Genomic DNA, 19,860 nt, shown 5'->3' on the forward strand with positions numbered 1-19,860 from the left:
AAATTAATCTTTGAATTTAACCATTGTGGAGCGTTAGATTTACAAACAAATATCCTTGACTTAAGGCAAAAAAAAAAGAAAAACATTTTAATGGATAATAATATAACCCAAAATAACTTTATACAGCATTTTGCCATATGAAGTTACTGAATTACCAGCGCTACTTTAAAATTCATTCATTGATATAGGTTTTGTGTTCCTCTCTTGCCTTTCTTAGTCTGTTCACCACATCAGTCTCATATGACTTTATTCTTTCATGTACTCATAAAAACATGTTTGTGTGTTCAGCAACAAGGAGCTCAGATGATCTTTAGTGCTGCCAAGGACCTGGGACAGCTGTCCAAACTGAAGGTAATCCAGTAATGATCCTGTAACAGATGTTTGCATGTTTCACCATTCAGTCAGTTCATAATTCAAAGCTCATGCTTGACCTCAGGTCGAAGCTGCTTTTTTAACTGCTTATGCACACATTCAACCATCATGTATCACGGATCTGACATGGGATGATGTTGCCCGGCAACATCTCGGTTATTATGGATTTGGATTTAACAAATGCATTAAAACCGAGAACCCTCATATTTTTCACCCTACAACCAACTAAGTGTTTCATCAAGAGTAGACACATTGACTCATAAATTCGAATAATCTTGTAATTTTTTCTTCGATAAATACCCACTTATGCATCAAGAATATGCATTTTTATCAAATTTTTGTTTCTCTCCAAAAACAGCATGAAATGGCGTGATGCGTTTAGAGAACCTGGTGGGAGGTCTCAGTTGTGTTCAGCGAATATGAACATGTGTTTTTCTCCTTTGTGCCTGCAGATCACCCATCAGTGTAAAGCGTCTGGTTTCAATCTCTAGTTGACAGATTGTTTCATCTCTTTGCCGTTTGTAATGCATTGTTTTGTGGGATTGGATCTACTTTCACACTGATTCCCTGACACCTATTGGAGAATAAAATTGTGCTTTAGCAATGATGCGTTCAAATCATCTCCTATAGTCAATCAAAACTGTAAAGTGAGATTTAAATACATATATATATATATATATATATATATATATATATATATATATATATATATATATATATATATATATATATATATATATATATATTTTTTTTTATTTTTTTTTTTTTATTATTATTATTTTTTCCTCCTGAGGGGTGAGAGACAAAACTCTCGCACCCTGAATATGTATCTTTTAAATTGATATTGATTTTTCTCTAACATTCAGAGTCGGTCTCATGCAAAACTTTATGGACTGTCCGCATTCTTTGGACGCGGCTAAAAATTTGGCCGAGCATCGCGGCAGCGATTACTTCAGTACTTCAGTTTCTCCGTCTTCCTATTTCATAAAACATTTATCGCATTCTGGTGGTTGTGCAGCGTAAGGAGTACCGACACCTGGGAAATAAAGTGGTGCCAGAACTTATTTACTGCAGTCAATTCGGAGGTCAGGAAAGCTCCAATTAGAATCGACAAAAACATTTTTCATGATTAAAATAGATTTTTAGCACTCTGATGTAAGAGGGGTGAAGTTTATCACTCAGCGGCGTAAATGATAGTTATTACCATGACAGCGGTAAGCATCTCGAAGCTGAGAGTGTATGAATGTGATGTTGTTTTCCTCCTCGCTGCTCTGCTCTGCTCACTTCGGTGTCCCTCCAGGAGCATGTCATCCGAGAGGACACCAGAAGTCTGACGCCTCGCCAATGTGCCGCCATGGACCTTGTGCTTCCCACAATCAAGGTAAGTTTTCTGCTGAGTTAAAAGAAAAAAGATGGCACTGAAAGTCTGAAGATGACCTTTAAAAAGCAGCAAAGTAGATGCAAAAAAAAAAAAAAAAAACTAAACAAAAAGTATGCAAATGAGTCAATCAGAATTATAGATGCAAGAAGCAGTTAATGTTTATGTAGAGCCTCAGATCCTATATGAATACATCCATCTAAAGGATGTAATAAAAACCTTCACAGTGACGGATCTTCGCACCTTCTAATAATGGGGGGGGAAAAAAGCAATTGCAACACTGGGTGGAAGGCAGATTGAAGGCTCAGCTCTATATAGATAAAAAAGAAAGCTGTGGTGAAGTGCTCGCTGCATCATGAAAACTAATTGATTTTTACCGTCACCATAGAAACTACCTGCAGGTTTAGATCAGTCACGTCATTGGGACTCTTCTTTTTTTTCTCGCCAAATGAGAACGGCATCTGAGCTCTGGAAAATTAACGAGAACGATCTGATCACATAAATATCTCCAGGGGCTGCATTATGCAATGTGACGCTGCATTCAACGCAAAATAGGAAGGATTCAATTCATTAAAAAAAAAAAAAAAAAAAACCTGTTGTAAATATTGGCATTTATATATAATACACATATTTTCATGGTGTAATGAGACCAACCTTATGAGAAGTCTGCAGAAAATATTAGTTTTGGTGGATCAACAACAACCAACAAATAAATAAAACCATAAACCAAGTCGCTCACACACACTTTCATTCTCTCAGTGATTATGTCACTGGCAATATTTCATCCAGACTGACCTTTAAACCTGAAAAAAAAAAAAAAAACTAATGGGGGGTAAAATGAATGAATGCACTCATAAAAGGCTCTATATGTGGCCCGTTTAACGGCGGCTCAATAATTCCTCCTCCATCTTCCTCTTTGAACTGTGACCTGAGAGTTGTTGTGGAGAAACGCTGACTCGGCTTTGAACTCCATCACAGCCAACGTTGGACGTGCGTCTCTTTAACGGCTGTTTCAGGTCGACCAGAACATTTTTTATTTATTTATTTATTTTTACTTTTTTAGCCCTTACATGCATTAAAAGGTTGAGTTAGCTCAGCCTTTTAATGCATGTTAATCACTTCCTTCTATATCTGTGGGTGTTGATGGAATATAAGCAATTTCATTGGTTTTTAGTGTGTCACTTTGTACTGCCCCCTAGTGGTCCAAAGTCACATAGTCTCCAATCAGCAATACCTCAATAATTTCTTGCCAGTCCTTCTCCATGACGAATGAATAAGTTGTCTAACTGTTAGCTTAACATTTAGAGGTGTTAGTTTTATGTTGGAAAGCAATAGACAATTAAAATGACCACCACAAACCACTGGCTTGCATCAAAACTTTACTACTTTTGAAGATATTTCTGCAGCAGTAAATAAATGTTTTGGTAGTCAAGTGGGGTTTTTTTGTTTGTTTTTTGTTTTATATACATCTTATTAAAAATGTCATCGAAAATCATTTATGCCCTCCTCCGATAATCAATAAAAGAAATATTTCACAGCAATTAAGCCCTTGCGGTTATTGCTGATCAGCTTTGAGGTCAGGAGTCCTGCTTCCCCTCACCATGATCTTTAGCTTCCCTCCACAAACTATCACAGTCAAGTCAGGACCTCAGCTTGACAGGTCCAAAAAGTAAATCACATCACTTCCTGTCAGAAGAAACAAGTTGCTTTAAAGCTGTAATTTTGGGATCCACATTTGTAGTTTCCAATACTTTTTTTTGTGTATATGGATGGATGGAGGAACTCACAGAGGTCTGGCATGAAAAGCAAAGAGTGGATGAAAAGTAGAGAAAACAGAGATGTGGGTTTTTTTTGGTCTGTGTTTTTGCCAGAGGCAGGTTGATATTTTAGGCCAGCGACTTGTCTGCCTTTAAAGCCACAGGCAGAACCATGTCAGTTCCCAGCTGGGAAAAATGACACGTATTCCAATATGTAGCAATGCTTATCTTTAAAATGATTTTTTATTTATTTATTTTTCCTGTGCCCAGTGATAAAACAGCAGCTTTTCATCGTTGGTTAAAACTGCAATAGACTGCAGGGGGGGGGGGAACTCAGCTCAGAGACGAAGGCACGATTTCTGCAGACAGACGCTGGTTCTCCTTAGGATTTACCTTCATTGGTGTGGAGACATACTGAGCAAATCAAGTGAAACTTTATAGCACCGCCTAAAAGTAGAAAAGCCAAATTTATATGATGCAAGCAGACAAGCAAGCCGAAAAAAAAGAAATCTTTTGAAATAATCCAACATGCATGAGCGTAGCTCCTATTAAAACCTCAGTCATGTTTTCCCTCCACCTCCTTGCACATCAGATCATTTTGTAGTTAACATGTTGGTCTTATTTTATGACTCGTGAGGCGTTCATGGGTAAGAACATAGCGCCTCCTACTGTGCTGGAATAACAGGAGCCCTGACAGGACAGCAGGAAAAGAGATCAAATATTTACAGACATCTTGCCTGGGCTGGTGTTGCCATGTGTGATGAAGATGCAGCTCAGATGCTGGTTGCCAGGTTGACTTTATGGGTTTGTTGCTTCTTTTTTTTCTGCCCAGAGCCTGTGGTAGATGTGGAACTTCAGTGTCTGAGAATATAAATTTTGATTTTATTTCATTTCAGTTGAGCTGAAAAAGTGGAACTCTTACACAGCGTACATTTCTCACGGAGTTTTAAATGTCAAGTTTAATGTTCATTGTAATTACTGTGACTTTCAGCAAAGGTCAAACCCTCAAATTTGAGTTAGTCAGAAAATCTGACAACAACAACAAAAAAAACATCACAAAATAAAAATGTCAGCCTACAGAAAAGTACATTCATTTTCTGAACGCTACAGTCACCCAACACTTGGAACACTTGGTTGGAGCTCCTTTGGCTTGATTTATGGTCAACAGTGTGGGGAGGCATGGAGGCAATCAGCTTGTGGCTCTGCTGAGGTGTTAGGGAAGCCAAAGCTGCTAAAAAAACAAAAACCAAACAAAGCAGAAACACCAGGATACTGGTGACACGGACACTGAATTATCACTGACTGTGCAAACGTCACACTGGGCCTTAAATAACTTGGCTTTTTCACTCTTTGTAACTCTGGAAACTTGATTCTCAAGGAAATGGGTAAATTTACCTTCACTTGAAAACAGAACCAGAGCACCAATCCTCCCCGTTTCTCTCCTAATCGTCTCACCCAGAGGTGACAGGTTTCTTAGCCTGTTCAGCGGAGCCTTCACATCAGGAACATGGCGGTCACAGTCTGTGTCCTGGATACATTTGTGTTTGGTGGCTCTTGAAGAATTGATTCCAGCTCCTATAAACTATTGAATGAGGGTTTCCTTTACCGTCCTGTCATGGCTCCTATTATCTCTGTTGCTTGTGCGCCTTTATTGGCCACGCTTTCTTCTTTTACTCGTATTTCTATTAAAGAGACAGTGTTATTTAAAATCAACTTTTTTGAGCTTTACATCAAGTTATAATGTTATTCCCTCATTAAAAACATGCCCGGAGTGTCGCCTGGATTCTTTCATGCATGTTGGAGAAATCCTTGAATCTCCCGTGGCAACCATTCAGCTGGATGCAGCTCTCCCCCACGACTTCCTCACTCGGCTCCTTCAGACTAGCAGCAGCAATTAGCAAAAACTGGTGGAGCTGCACATACACTGAGCTCATTATAGGAGCTACTTCTTAGTACAACGCAGGTGAAAACGTTAAAGGGTTAATGGAGGAACGATGTTGTGATGGCAAAGTGTTGGAAAAAGCAGGACTTTCTTAAAGAGACAGAGACCCAATTTCAAAGTGTTAAGTTACAATGTCAAATTTCTTTTAAGCCATATTTGATTCATACAGGATTTTTAAGATGACATTTAGTTAACATAAAATGATACTATGTGGCTGGAAAGCCCACTGCACTGCACCTTTAACATGGGCATGGCAACACTCTTTCATCTTCATGTTTCTTTAATAGTTGACATTTGACATTTTAGGTTTTTGTTTTTTCTTACAATTAATTACTTGTTCAAAGCAAAACCACAACACAGAGCGTTCCCACAGATCTGTCTCCAAGTTCCAATGTTCTCTCTCTCTCTCCCAAACTTTGTTTCCTAATCAGGTCTGACTTCATCTGTCCGCCCACTTTTCACACGTAGGAGTGGGGGCAGCGTTTCAAAAGAGAGCAAGCTTTGTTTATCCCCGGCCACCACACTTATCAGCACCAAGAGCACTTCAGCCATCTAGGCAGCAGATTCAAATACTTAGTAATTAGCTAGCAAAGTAACTATTAATGTTTTTGTTGGGTTTTTTTTTTGTGTGTGTGTGCTTCTTGAGTTTGAAAATGCACATTGTCCATATAATCCTGTCTTATTTATTGGCCATTTGCAACTTGCTGCTGTGCAAAACAGCTGAAGAGGTTTTCTTTTTGAATTTTTTATTTTTTTTTAAATCCTACGTTCCCTTTGAAGAGCCTGGCGTAATGGGCGTCTCTCATCTTTTCTTGCAGCAATACTTCCATGCTGGTGGGAACGGACTGAAGAAAACCTTCCTGGAAAAGAGCCCTGACATGAAATCGCTCAAATACGCTCTCAGCCTTTACACTCAACCTACAGATGCCTTGATCAAAAAATATATATGCACCCAAAACTCTCAAGGTAAGGACTCGGACAATGTCTTTCAATAACTTCCCCCTCACCCCCTAATCAATAGTTAAGTTTGTTTGTATAGCACTTTTCAGGAACAAGGCAGTTCAAAAAAGAAACATAGTACAGTAACCACTTATGAAACGGCAATAAACATTACATTTTTTGTCAAATGCCATCATCAAAATATTCAAGCAAACATATCAAACATATACTGGTCAATGTTCTAGTTACTACGAGTCAAAGGTCATTCTAAGCAAGTGAGTTTTTAGCCTTGATTTAAATCGGTGTTTCGGTTCTTTTGCAGTTTACTGGAAGTTTGTTCCAGGTTTGTGGTGCATAGAAGCTGAATGTGTGTTACATGCCACCATGCTCCATATCCACTATATCTGGATTAGTCTGATTATGTTGCGCTTGAGACGATATTTATTGCAATTTCGCTCTAAATCACGTCAAACTCGAGGCCCGTGGGCCAAATTCAGGCCGCCGTAGCTGTTTACGTGGCCCTCTAGAGTCCAGGCTTAACACTAAGTGTGCTTGAATATCATGATTTCAGTCAAATCAATGCAGTTTGTGCTTTCTGCCAAATTATATCATTCAGACCCTCCAGTTTCTTGAGAATTATCTTGGAAAATCACACCAAAATCAACAAACACCGACACTTTTTTTTTTTTTGCGCTAATGCATAATTGGGGAGTTTATTGCAGATTTTTCTCAAAAATAGTGAAAAACTGTTTTATTTGTACTAAGCCGCTGCTTCAGCCTTAAATAATATCAGATTATAGTCCATGATCTATGTAAAAAGTTCACATTTATGGTCGTAAATAAGCTCAAATATTCGCAAGTATTTCCAAATTAGTACCACAAACACTTTGATTTTTACTGCAAAAAAAAAAAATCACAAAAAGAACCACAAAATATTCACTAATATTATTTAATTTTAAGGATATGTTGATATTTTAACCTGCGACAGACTGGCGACCTGTCCAGGGTGTACCCCGCCTCTCGCCCGGAACGTGAGCTGGAGATAGGCACCAGCACCCCTCCCGACCCCACTGAGGGACAAGGGTGAAGGAAAATGGATGGATGGATGGATGATATTTTAACAGTTTTATGAACGACTTTTTTCTTTTCAATACATTCTGGCCCTACCGGCCCTTTAAGAGCATTCATGGTCTCGATTTGACCCAAAACGAAAATGAGTTTGACACCCCTGCTCTAAATAAAATAAACTGAATGAAAGTTTTGGAACATTGCGCTTAAAAACACAACGCTTAGATTCAGGCTCCAAGGAAGCTACTATAATAATAAATAAATAAACAATAAACCATGTTGGAAGTAGCAGAATGAATGTGAAAACAGAAGACAGATTGTGATGTGTAGATGATACTTTCATTTGGCGCCTGATAGTAAATATCCATATATAGCGTGCGAAGTGGCTCAGCGAGAGAATATTTAGTGTTTGCTGTTATTCTCCGTGTCTCTCCAACGTCTGCCTGAGAACGGCACCATTTTTCCTCCGTTTGTTTTTAGTTTAAGCTCCGCCGTTTGAAATTGATTGCTGCAAGTCCAGTCGATCCCATCGGTCTCAGCTGTAGTTACGTCGTAGTGTTCATATCATCGTTAGGCATCTGTTTTCATCCCTTCCCGTCTTCGCACCATCCATCTATTCCACTGTGAAAAGAGTCATTTGCGCTCCGTTAGCCTCAGATATTTAATTCCATTCTTTTTTTTCCATGTTTTTTTTTTATATTAATATTCGAAGCGCCGCTTTTTGACAAATGCGTTAATGCAAATCTTAAAATCCCCTGTGCTGCGGGTTTCTCCTTCTCATCATTGACCTCATTTATTGTTGTCTCATTTTTTCTGCCTTTACATGGAGCCCCCCCTCCCCAAACCCCCTCTGCTATAACTCTACATAACAAGGCAGAAATCCCCTCAGGTGTCCAAATAGCCCCACGAGGGACTTGCGGCCCAGTGGGGCATCGAAGCTCATAGCTCCTGCTTGCCTCAGTGTGCTTAGCCTTGCAGAACGCTCTACAAGGAAGCAGAAAGGCTGCGGGAGGAGGCTTGTCTGGCAGCCAGCAGGCCAACCAGCCTGACTGGCAGATGGGGCCGGGTTTGCGCGGCTTTTTCGCCCAGTGCTATTTCGAGTTTGCTCCGTGTTCCTCCTCCCCCCTCCACACCTTCCCCTGCCTCACCCGTCTCTCATCCCATTTCGACCCCGTCACAGATTTCTCGCCGCGCTGTCACTCTTTATCTGCGGCGGTCCAGTAAAGATGTCCTCAGGTAGGGAGGTGTGCTCGACGGCGGCGTGTCCCGTGGCGCCGTTTTCATTAATCAGCCGCCCCTGTGCTCCGACGGCGACGGCAGATTGTTTCTGGTTTGGTTCTGTCAAAGTCGCCCTCACGGTGTCGCGGTCTCCGTGAATTAGGACGTCATGAAAAGATCGTCTCGTTCAGGAACTCGTTTTTGAAATGAATCACCTCATATTGAGTGTTTGTAGAGGCTGAGGTTTTTGTTTCAAAATCTCATGTTTTCTAAGAAACTGAATTTGTTTTTTTTTATTATAAGTGAACAATCTTTATACATTTGTAATGAATCTATAGTCATAAGTTTAATATTTTTTAAATTAATGAAATGAAATCATCAGTGAAACTGCAAATTTATTGAGGTGAAGTTTAACAGCCACTTATAAATACTTTAATTTACAGTCATCTCATTTAAATGGTCTACAGCTAAAAGCCCAAACATTTAATAACTGTGAATATGGAGAGGGAATAATATTAGTGCAAAAAATACAGATCTAATCAACATCTCATCTTTACTTATCTGTTTTTTTTCCTATATTACCACTTTTTCTCAGTTAAACTCACCGTTGTATCATAACCACCTTTGCTTTTTTTTCTTTCTTTTTTTTATCTTCCATGTGGGACATTAATCCCACTCTATTTCTACTCCGTCTGCTTATTTATTAAATTATCTGTTATTTTGTTAAAGAACACATGGGACCTTTTAACCAAAATGTGTAGCTACAGGAGTTTTTTTGTTGTTTTCTTTCTAACCGATCTCGGTGAAAGCAGTTAGACAGCTGAAATGGGCGGAGCTCCCCCAAATTACACAGAAACTCTTCGTAATCGCCCGTCCCTCTTTGATCAAACTGTACCTAAGGCGTGACGGACGCTGCCTGAATAGATGTTTCCTCCTTGAGGTCGGCGCTTCGGTTCTCTCTCGACTGGTTGGTTTCACTTCCTGGTTCATCACCTTCATGCTGTTGTAAAAATAAATTGGTAACATTTTATTTGTAAGGTTGTGCACAAGACTTGCATGACAAACGTGACATAACAACAACACGAAGGAGTCTTCATGAATGTTTACGACTGTTATGAAATCATTCGGTAAAAAAAAAAAAAATGACGCTTTTAATGTAGAGTTACATTAAAACTTGCATCAAAGTCCATTAAAATGGTCAAGTTTGCATTAGAAGTGTCATTATTTAGCGAATGACTCTTCATGACGACAATCGTAAACAATGAAAACTCCTCCATCTTCATGACGGGTGCTAAGTCATGTTTATGGCATAAACTCATTTTCCAAAATTGTACCTGTTGAACTTTTTCACTTTTTTTTCGCATCACAGTGTTAAACATTATATCTAAACGTTGTGGTTGTTGGTCTAATGTTGTCCTGCCTCTGTTCCAACACTGGTTTTCTTCTCGGTTGCTCTGTTTGTAGCGGCAGCCATTTTGTCATCAGATGACCTGTAGAAGAAAATATTCCTAAAGCATGATGCTGCCACCACTATGAACTTGATTTGTGTTTTGTATGTAAAGGTAATAAAACGGTTCGTTGTAATTAGCGCTTATGATTTGTATTTTTTATTTTTTTTACAGATTATCTGCATAAAAGTCTCAAAACAGAGTGACACTAACAGCAGAATAAAAATCACACTTTTTCTGTCAGTAGCGCTCAAATAAAGTGCTGTTAGTTTGATTTTTCAACATTTATTTCGTACAACTTCTTTTGTTTGAACAGTTTTGTGCTTTTTTCCCTTCTAAAACTTTAAATGATGTTTATATTTTGTTTCACTACAGCTTAAAACAAACAAAAAAAAAGAACGATTAATTATCTCCTTTTCAAAAGAAAAATGTATTTTTTTCTGGCTCCATAAAGTGTTTTTAGGAGTGTTTTAGAGCAAAATAAAAGTAACTGTCCCTTATAATTGAGTGGATGGCAACGCTGCAGTGGATTTGCAGAAGTGAGATAATCTCTCCGTTTCTGTGTGATTGATTAAGCAGTGGTAAAATGAGCAGATAAAAGCTGGCTCTGCGTTGCATTTCTCCCAAACTTTATTCCTTCTTTATCAAGACTAAAATACAAACAGCCCAGTTCTGTTTACTGATGGGGGGGGTTGTGGGCCACACAAGTTATCGGGTGTGAAACGAGGCTGGATGCAAATAAATCCCACCGTTTTCAGAATCATTTTGAAAAACAATGATTTTCCTTCCTTTTCAAAATTATGTTCTACTTTGTATTTATCTGTTGCATAAACTCGCTATAAAATACATTGAAGTGTGCCGCTGAAATGTGAGAAAATCTGAAAGCAGCTGAAAAGACGACAACGTTTTTATGCAGCACCGTACAGTAAAGATCATTTCTATTCCTTTTCATCTCCACTGTGATCATTTCTTGACGTGGGATATTATATTTATGTAGTTTACCTCGTGTTTTCCATCTGCTGCGCCATTCCTTTTCACAACAAACACATTACGGTTCAGTCCTGTTTTTATTTTTTTCTGTCTGTTTTTGTTTTGCCTGAAGTCAAAGCCTGGCAGCGTTTGCTTTTCTTTTGCGATTGGAGTATAATCTAGTCTATCCTTCACGTCATAATCTTTCTGCTTCGACATGGAGAGGTGTTTATACACAGCTCTGAGGAGATATTTCTGGATATCTCATCTATATACATTTATATAAAAAAAAAAAAAAAAAGAAAGCTTCACCCACAGGTTTGGATTGTTTGCTGGCGTCTCCTCTCCGTCTTTCTGCTCTTCCTGGCATCCTCTCCGCCTCTCTTCCCCGCCGTTCCACTCCGGTTTTCTTCATGCCTCCCTCCAATGTTCCCGTTGCTGTTTTTGGTGTGTCTCCAGGTCAGTCATCCAACGGATCCGTGGGGGAGGTGTCGATGCAAGTGACTCTCGTCTCTCACCCTGGCACAGGAGAACACAAAATCAGCGTTAAGGGTAAGCGTCCTCCCACGCTCGGGGCCCGAAGAATCACAAGTGTTTCTCTGCCGTCCCGCTCCTAACGGGAGCGTCTCGGCTGGAAACTGTCCCTGCAGACAGAAACCGAAGGTGGAAAACACTTCAGGTTGAAGTAATCGCGCTGAAGACCGTAACTGTTTCAGACACGGGCCTGGTAGCTTGCATTAAACTCAACCTTATTTATAAGTGTGTGTGTTTTGTCACAGAGCTAGCACAGCAGTATTTATCTTGAAACATTTGAACAGCTGTTGGGTTTATTGCAATTAAATGGAGAGGACTCCAATCCTGACATGATGACTTCTTCTGCCGTACCGGCGTCTCACCACTTTAACAATTTGATATTCTGACGGATCTCGTCGGGATATAGTAGCAAATGTTTACGCGTTCAACCAAGATGATGAATAGGCAAACAGTTTACTTGTTAGTTTTTTGCGTATCGATGTTCTGAGCTCCATTTACCGCGGTTACTTTCAAGTCCGAAAGGTTCTTTAAGACAGATTCTAAAATGTGGGCGCTAATAAATATGTCTTTATATTTTTAATGTTTGATTCCTATTATGTGGATTTCAGAGTTTGCTCATAAAGACGGGACGTGTTTGATGTGATATTATTTAAGTAATCTCACAGTAGCGTTACCGCGTTAACGTACTTGCACGGTGTACTAAGTGAAAAATAATATTGCTGTTTTAGGAGCTGCTGGTTGTTGTTTATTGAGTTTCCAGTTAACATTTCGTGGCTCTGTGCTTTATATGGTGTCTGTTTGTGTTTGGTTGAGATTAAACCAAACTTCAGTTTATCAGCTTGTTACGGCCCCCCCTTCGTGAGGAGGAGGGGAGTAACACGACAACCACAAAAACTTGACAGAGTCCGAGTGAATGTTGTAAAAAGGAGGGATTTATTGATAACGAAAATCCCAGAAGGCTCACACAAACTGTGGGGGAGAAAGGGGCGGTTAGGTGGTGCCAAATCAAAGAAACTAATAAAACAAAACAGGGCCTAACTACCGTCTGTGCTAAAGAAACAAAAGAAAACAAAAACCCTGCCTATCTAATCTAACAAAAGTTTCCACCAAAACTTTACATGGGTGGCACCCACCTACTTACCTAGTGTGTCTAACAGAAAAAACACCTACGTGATGAAATGTACAGGGTACCCCAAATTTACCTCACCCTCTAACTCCCACCACAAACCTTCACACAAAGAGCAACAAGTCATGCGTCGGGTAACAAAGCCAGTTGTAGACCGATCTCCAGCTGGGCTGCTTAAATAAGGCCTCCCTGGATGCTGATTGGCCCATGGTTGATGAGGATCAATCAGGGGAGATTGACACCAGCTTTCCCTAGTACCTGTGAAGAGACAAAGGGGGAGGGGAAAGAGAAACAAACAGCCTGGCAGGCATGTAACAATCTTGTCTTTGTGATGTATCGTAACTCTATATTAATGAAATCACTATTCCAGAGATGCAACAATTTGAATTTTGTGGGCAATTTTACATCTCCAGATTTTGTACATCTTTGACCTACGAACTCTGGCATTAGCTGACACTATATCATTATGTTGTACGAAAATATGAAAGCATAATTCCTGCAAAAAAAAGACTAAGCTTTCCTGATATGAACTGTCTTAATTTGTTTTACATCACGTCAGAAAAAGAGGCGATATCGAGCAGCTGTCCTATTATTTTTAAAACAAGACAAAATTATTACATTTTTAGCTAATCCCTGAAGATGGGATTTCCTGAACATCTTTGAAGTGTGTGTGTGTTGATTTAGATGTATTGAATTGTGCATAGACAGCTAGCTTAATGTATTCACAGTGTCCTGCTTCACCAATAAGTTAGGCACAATATTTTTCTCCATGTTGTGTATTGTTTAGTTCATAATGAAGGATTAACTCTCCATGTGAGCAGCAATTTCAATACTTTCAAGGGCCCCCAAATTGAATTAATCAGACAATAAGTTATTCCATCACTTTCACTTTCCTATGTTGAGTTGAAACATAAATGATAAGCACCGGTGCAAATGTGTGGTTAACTAAACCAACAGCTCTTCATATTAGTCTGTCAAAAGAACCATGATGCTCTGACCAAACACTTCCAATTCCCAGTGGTTTTTATTTATTTTTCTGCTGTTTTACTTTTTAGCGGTACAAGAATAGGATTTTTTTTTTTTTTTTTTTTTAATCTGTCATGTACGATAAGAAAAAGAGTGGAAAAAGGTAAAACAGAGCATGTTTGCTAGGCTTATGCTTTTTCTATTGCTGGTTTAAAGCCTTGGTTTCTCTCACCACCTGAATAAACTGTAACAATGATTTGACATGTCTTAGAAAGTACTTTTTAAACAGCAGCTTACATCTCCATTGTTCTTCTGTCTTCATCTTAAAACCACTTCAATGATACTGGGAAAACAAAAAATCCAACTTTGACTCTTCTTTTCTCAGCAATAGCTCCCACTCTACATTCAGTTATTGGAGAAATATCACATTTTTAAATTCACTGCTCTGTTTTTTTGTTTGTTTGTTTGTTTGTTTTGTTTTGTTGATTCTGCAATTATTTCTTCTTCATTTCAGTGGTTGGAATAAACAACCTCACGTGGCAGACCAACGCCATGTTCCGGCCGTTTGTGGAGGTCAACGCCATTGGTCCACATCTCGCTGACAAGAAGCGCAAATTTAGCACCAAGACCAAGAACAACAACTGGTCGCCAAAGTACAATGAAACATTCCAGTAGTGAGTATCAAACTCTGTTTGATAAAGGCTTATAAAGGTTTGTCCTTTGTTTTTTTCTGTTTTTTGTTTTTTTTTGTCTAAATATGATGCAGCTGTAATTGAGGAGTTCTTTGAGCTGTTTCCACCTGTCCCTTTATTACCTCACTGGGAGGATCTAACTTAAGGTTTAACGAGAATCCTAATTATAAGTCCCTAATGTATTTCTGCTTTAAACAACAACAACAAAATTTAAGGAGCAGCTATTTGAAGAGGACTGAAGTCTTCAAATGCAGCCTGCAAAGCAGAAAGCCGAGCCAGGCGACGTAAAACCACGATTCAAAAAGCCAGAATTTACTGCATGTCACTAACTTGTAAAAAAACAAAAACAACAACCAAATCTTACTGATATTGTTGACAACGTTTAAAAATTTTTTACACTAGAAGTCTTCAGCACATCCCAAAAATCCTCAAATTACCTGTAAGTTTGGAGACTAAAAAAGCCTCTCTGCCTGTTTCATTCTCTTTTCACTATTGTAGCTCAGTGCACCCAGTAATGTCATGTTGAAATATGGCTGTGCCATTGGAGATGAATAACCTTCGCATTCAGTAAGCTTATGTAGTTTACTGACCTTATTTTCTGGGGTGCAAATGTTTCCAAAGCTTGACCCGACCAACTGAAGCAGCCTGGTTCTAAACGACTCTGGGCCTTGGAGGCCCAACATCCCGGGGTAGTCCAGTTACTCTGATGCATCAAAAGGACCTCAGATCTGGGAAGACAATAATTGAGCCTTGAGCTCAATTGTATGTCATTTTCTTCAGTTGTATATGGTTTATGCTGCTAGGATGAAATAGATTAGCTCACCATTTTTCTGATAAAATGCAAACACTCTTGGCTTTTTTTCAGCCACGATGTGAGTGATCTAGAAGACTTGGCTGCCAAATGTTTGGTCTAAGTGGAGACGTTCAGTGGCTGAACATGACTCCATTGTCTCATCATTGTCATGCGTATAACAGGGAACCTTTTCACAGGAAAAATGTCATCCAGTCATGATTGCTTACTGACATTAAATCCAACTGGGAACAGAGACGAATGCCAGCGCCCCCCCCCCCCCCCCCCCAAAAAAAAAGAAAAAAACCTGTTTTTGCTTTGCTCTGATGCAGATTTCAGAGCAGATTGGTATTAATTGCTTCCAAGGTAAATATGAATAAAGAAACTGTGACGTTGCGCAATAAGGTTTTACAGCCCATTAGGAGTTGTTCAGGCATATTGGTATTTACTTCATCATAAACACCAATGTGCATAAAAGTGAAGACTTTAATATATCCATATGATTGGATTGTATTAATAGAGCACAAAACATCAGAAATGGATAGTATCTGCTTTTTATTGTCAGCCAGTGTGTTTTATATTAAAAGCAGCCATATTACATTCAGTCTTACAAGTCAGATTGGTGTGAACAATCTGACTTCCTTACATTAATTTCAAATTCCTAGGAACATTTTGTTTCATTATTCCAGCTTTATTACTGAAAATTTTGGATCTACATTGACTGATTCTGAAGGGTCAATGAATGAGGTTTTTTTGTTTGTTTGTTTGTTTGAGTTTCTTGTATTAATTCATAAAATAAAAACAAAAATTTCTGCTATTGTGCCGCACCAAAACGGCAATGTTTGGAAAATTTGACATTTGTTGAATGTGTATCAGCTATGAAAACTTTGAGGGCCGTCTGCAGCTACATGCAACTCAAATCCATTACAGCTACAAATAAGATCACAAAATGTGTGATGTATTTTTTTATTTTTTTTTAGTCTTGATTTTAATAAATGAAATCTGTATACTGTCTTAAAACTGAATAAGGGAAGAAACCTTGCACAAGACAATGATGTACAAATCCAGTCAGTTACTTTATCCCAGTAATCTTTCTCAAATTTAAGACCCAATTTCTGCTCCTGTTTAGAAGAAATGTTTATTCTTCTTTTCTTTTTTTTATTTCTACTTGAGTAAAACTATGTTGAAGTAGTGCTACTCTTCATTTTTGGGCTCTTTACCCTAAACCCTGTGATCCGCTCATCTCTTTCAGTATTCTGAGTAATGAACACGGTCCGGAGGTCTACGAGCTCCACGTCTCGGTGAAGGATTATTGCTTTGCCCGCGAGGACCGCATCATCGGCATGACGGTCATCCCGCTCCGGGAGCTGGCGGAAAAGGGCAGCTGCTCGGCCTGCTACCCGCTGGTAAAGAGCATCACCATGGACGAAACGGGCCTCACCATCATGAGGATACTCTCTCAAAGGACCAACGACGAGGTGGCCAAAGAGTTTGTGCGTCTCAAGACGGACGCCCGATCAGCGGAGGAAGTGTCATAGTCCGGAGTAAATTAGGCAAAAACAAAACAAAAAAACAAAACAAAAAAAAATGCAGTATTAAGAGTCGTGTCGTCTTCAGATCGGATAGATGCGGGGTGGGGAATAGAGAGAGCGCAGTCGCGCGGCCGTTGTTTGCGATAGATGCCGGATGCGGCATCAGAACAAGTTCGTCCAAAGAGAAGGGAAGCGGGCCCACAAAGTGGCAAAGCAGCGAGAGCGAGAGTCGTGTTTGTTTGTTTTTTGTGCATGTGCGTAAAAACATCTGTTGGAATGTTCATTTTAAAACTAAAAGTATGTACAAGTGTTTACTTACCGTATGCTCACTATTAAGTACTATATTCTACGAGTTATTGTAATGAGACATGGATACCTTTTGTACAACATTTAGTCTTTTTGAGCAGAGATTTGTTCCAATAAAGTGCCAAACCAGTGAAAAAAAAACAAAAACAACAAAATTAACATATATGAATTATGGTGAAGTTAGTATGTTTGAAATTTGCTCGGTTATTTTGTCCGGTGTAAGTAATTTTTTGACCGTGTGGCGTTTTGATTGTTGCAGACGTCTTGATTTCGCACCCTCGGCTTTAATTAATTAATTAATTTATTTATTTGTTTGGCTTCCCGTTCTTCCACTCTGCACTGTTGTGCATGTCTTCTTCTCAATCATGTCTTTCCCATGTTTCCACAGTGACCGCCGAGCAGGGTCCTGTCCCTCGCCTTTCAGAACTGTTTGTATTTTACGTCGACCTGAAGTCAGATTGTGTGTTTTTGTTTTTTTTTAAATGGCGATGACTGCTATGTAAACCCTCGTAGATGTTTGTAATTTTATAACCGTGACAATGTTGGCGAGAGCCTCCAGTGCTAACAGTCTTAGCATAAAAGAGTGGAATTTTATTTTTTAGCGTTTTGTTTTGTGTTTTCCAGGTTATGTTTTTTCGCTTCCAGCCTTCCTGAACGACCACTGTGAACATGAGCTTTGGAAGGCAAGCTTAACACGACATTGCTTACACCACTTTGTTATTGTTTCCTTTTTTTTTTCAACAACTTTGTTCCTGATAAACTGCCAAAGTTATATTTAATATTTGTACCAGAGCAATTCATTACATGTATGAAGGCATATATGTAACGTGATCTATTACTTTTTTTGTTTGTTTGTTTGTTTGTTTTTTTCCAAGGCTTGATATTTGATTGTTGATAGGGTGGTACTAAGATTTTTTTTTTTTTTTTTTATTTCCTGTGAAGCTGTTTAAAACTATAAAGGTTGCACATGTTATTTTACACATTGGTTACTTCGACTTTAATCATTGGAATTATTTTTCTTCATAAAGGAAAGAGTCTAACATTTGGTAAATATGCAACATTCCTATGTATTGCACTGATGGCAAATTGTATGTCATGTAAATATATTTAGTGAGATATTGTAAAAAACAAAAAAAAACAAAAAAGGAAAAAAGTCTACTTTTCTTCTATGTGCATAAAGTTTGTGCAAAAGTGTTATAACATTCGGGTCATTTTGAATAGTGTTCCAATCTTTGAGCCAAAAGTATATAAATGATGAATATTTGGTAAATGGGGCCGGTGCACCATAAAACCACAGTCAGATCTCAGTTATGAGACGTGATCCCTTGTTTTTAATTGAATTGTTTTTCCTCAAAAAATTACATCTGCACTACAGTGCCTTGCAAAACCACTTGAACTTTTTCACATTTTGTCAAGTTACATTCAGACTTCAATAAATAGTAGGAGTGTAACGGTACACACACACACACACACACACATACATGTTTGTTTGGCTATCTTTGTGGGGACTTTCCATTGACTTCCATTCATTTCTACAGCCTAAACCTTACCTTTACCCTTTTCCTAACCCTAACCATCACATACCTAACCCTAACCCTAACCAAAACTCAATTCATACCTTAGCCCTAACTCTGACCCCTGACCCAAAAACAGGGTTTCCCCTCATGGGGACCAGGCTCCGGTCCCCACAAGGAGCAATTGGTCCCCACAACGTAGTATATGTCAGGAAAATCGTCCCCACAAGGTATTACAAACAAACGCGCACACACACACACACACACAAAATCACGCTCCGGTATATGTTCAGGTTTTATAGTCATGGTTTTGTATATTTTGGGTACGCTGGCAGCAAAATAATATAAGTAGGAATACTTATATATAACTACTTATAGGAATATAAATTACTGCTGATTTTTTTTTTCAATCAGCAGTAAAAGAATATTTTTTAATTTCTGAAATAATTTTTCAGTGAATAAAGTAGCATAAGCAGGCAAAGTCATTGCCTGGTTGATATAAGTAATAGTATAATATAACCAGTTGAAAACGGTCAGTGTTAATGTTTAATGACCTTTGAGTAAAACTGTGACCATATTTGAGAATAAAACATGGTTCAATCTCTTCAGAGTTGTTTTGATATATTGATAAGTGACCCAGTTAAACCTGGAATCAGCAATACGCAGCTGTTGATAGTAACACAAATTACTCCAACCTGCATTTCATGCGATCCAATTGGATACTACAGGCAGCCATTTTGAAGTGAGTTGATTTGTCTCCAGTTATTGGGTTTATGTTCTGCTTCACCTTGTTTCGGATGACTAGTGTAAATAAGTGCAGAGTGAGCTACATGCGTCTGCGTTTACAGAGTTTTGGTTCGGTTCATCTATGATTTATCACCGTAACTTGAGAAATCTTATTGTAACAAAGCTTAGTGACAGCTGGGCGCCTTCTCTGTTTGGTCACTTTAACCGTCCAAACGTCCTTAAGAGTTTGGAACCCATGAGTTTTTTACTCTGCGCTTTTACACAATTTTATTTTATTTTTTTGTGTATGTGTGGTTTCGGTAACTGACAGTCTGACAGGACAATCCCCCATCAGACGGTAAACGTGAACTGTAAAACACTGCATTGCGCACATAAACAGTCTGCATGTGTTCATCTTTTAGGTTTGAATATGTGCACCGTTACACCCCTAATAAATTATTTTAGTGAAATAAAATTATGAAATGTTTTTATTATTTTTTTTATTTTTATTTGGCATTTGTATTCAGCCGCCTTAAATCTCAAACCCCTTAAATAAAATTAAGGGAAACCAAATGCTAAAAGT

General features: G+C 38.7%; 1 protein-coding gene across 1 annotated transcript in view; it reads left to right on the forward strand.

The window, feature by feature from the left end:
* The window catches only part of unc13c (unc-13 homolog C (C. elegans)), a 143,721-nt gene extending 124,562 nt beyond the window's left edge, over nt 1–19,159 (forward strand). The window contains exons 27-32 of the mRNA XM_014997266.2: nt 289–351; nt 1,673–1,753; nt 6,268–6,415; nt 11,551–11,643; nt 14,232–14,391; nt 16,452–19,159. Of these exons, the coding sequence (XP_014852752.2) occupies nt 289–351; nt 1,673–1,753; nt 6,268–6,415; nt 11,551–11,643; nt 14,232–14,391; nt 16,452–16,737 (831 nt within the window). The 3' untranslated portion in view covers nt 16,738–19,159. The remainder of the gene's footprint in view (nt 1–288; nt 352–1,672; nt 1,754–6,267; nt 6,416–11,550; nt 11,644–14,231; nt 14,392–16,451) is intronic.
* Nucleotides 19,160–19,860: the final 701 nt, after the last annotated feature.

This window comes from Poecilia mexicana, unplaced genomic scaffold (genome assembly GCF_051168715.1).
Source record: "Poecilia mexicana isolate PSO_F unplaced genomic scaffold, ASM5116871v1 scaffold_3, whole genome shotgun sequence".
Lineage (NCBI taxonomy): Eukaryota > Metazoa > Chordata > Actinopteri > Cyprinodontiformes > Poeciliidae > Poecilia > Poecilia mexicana.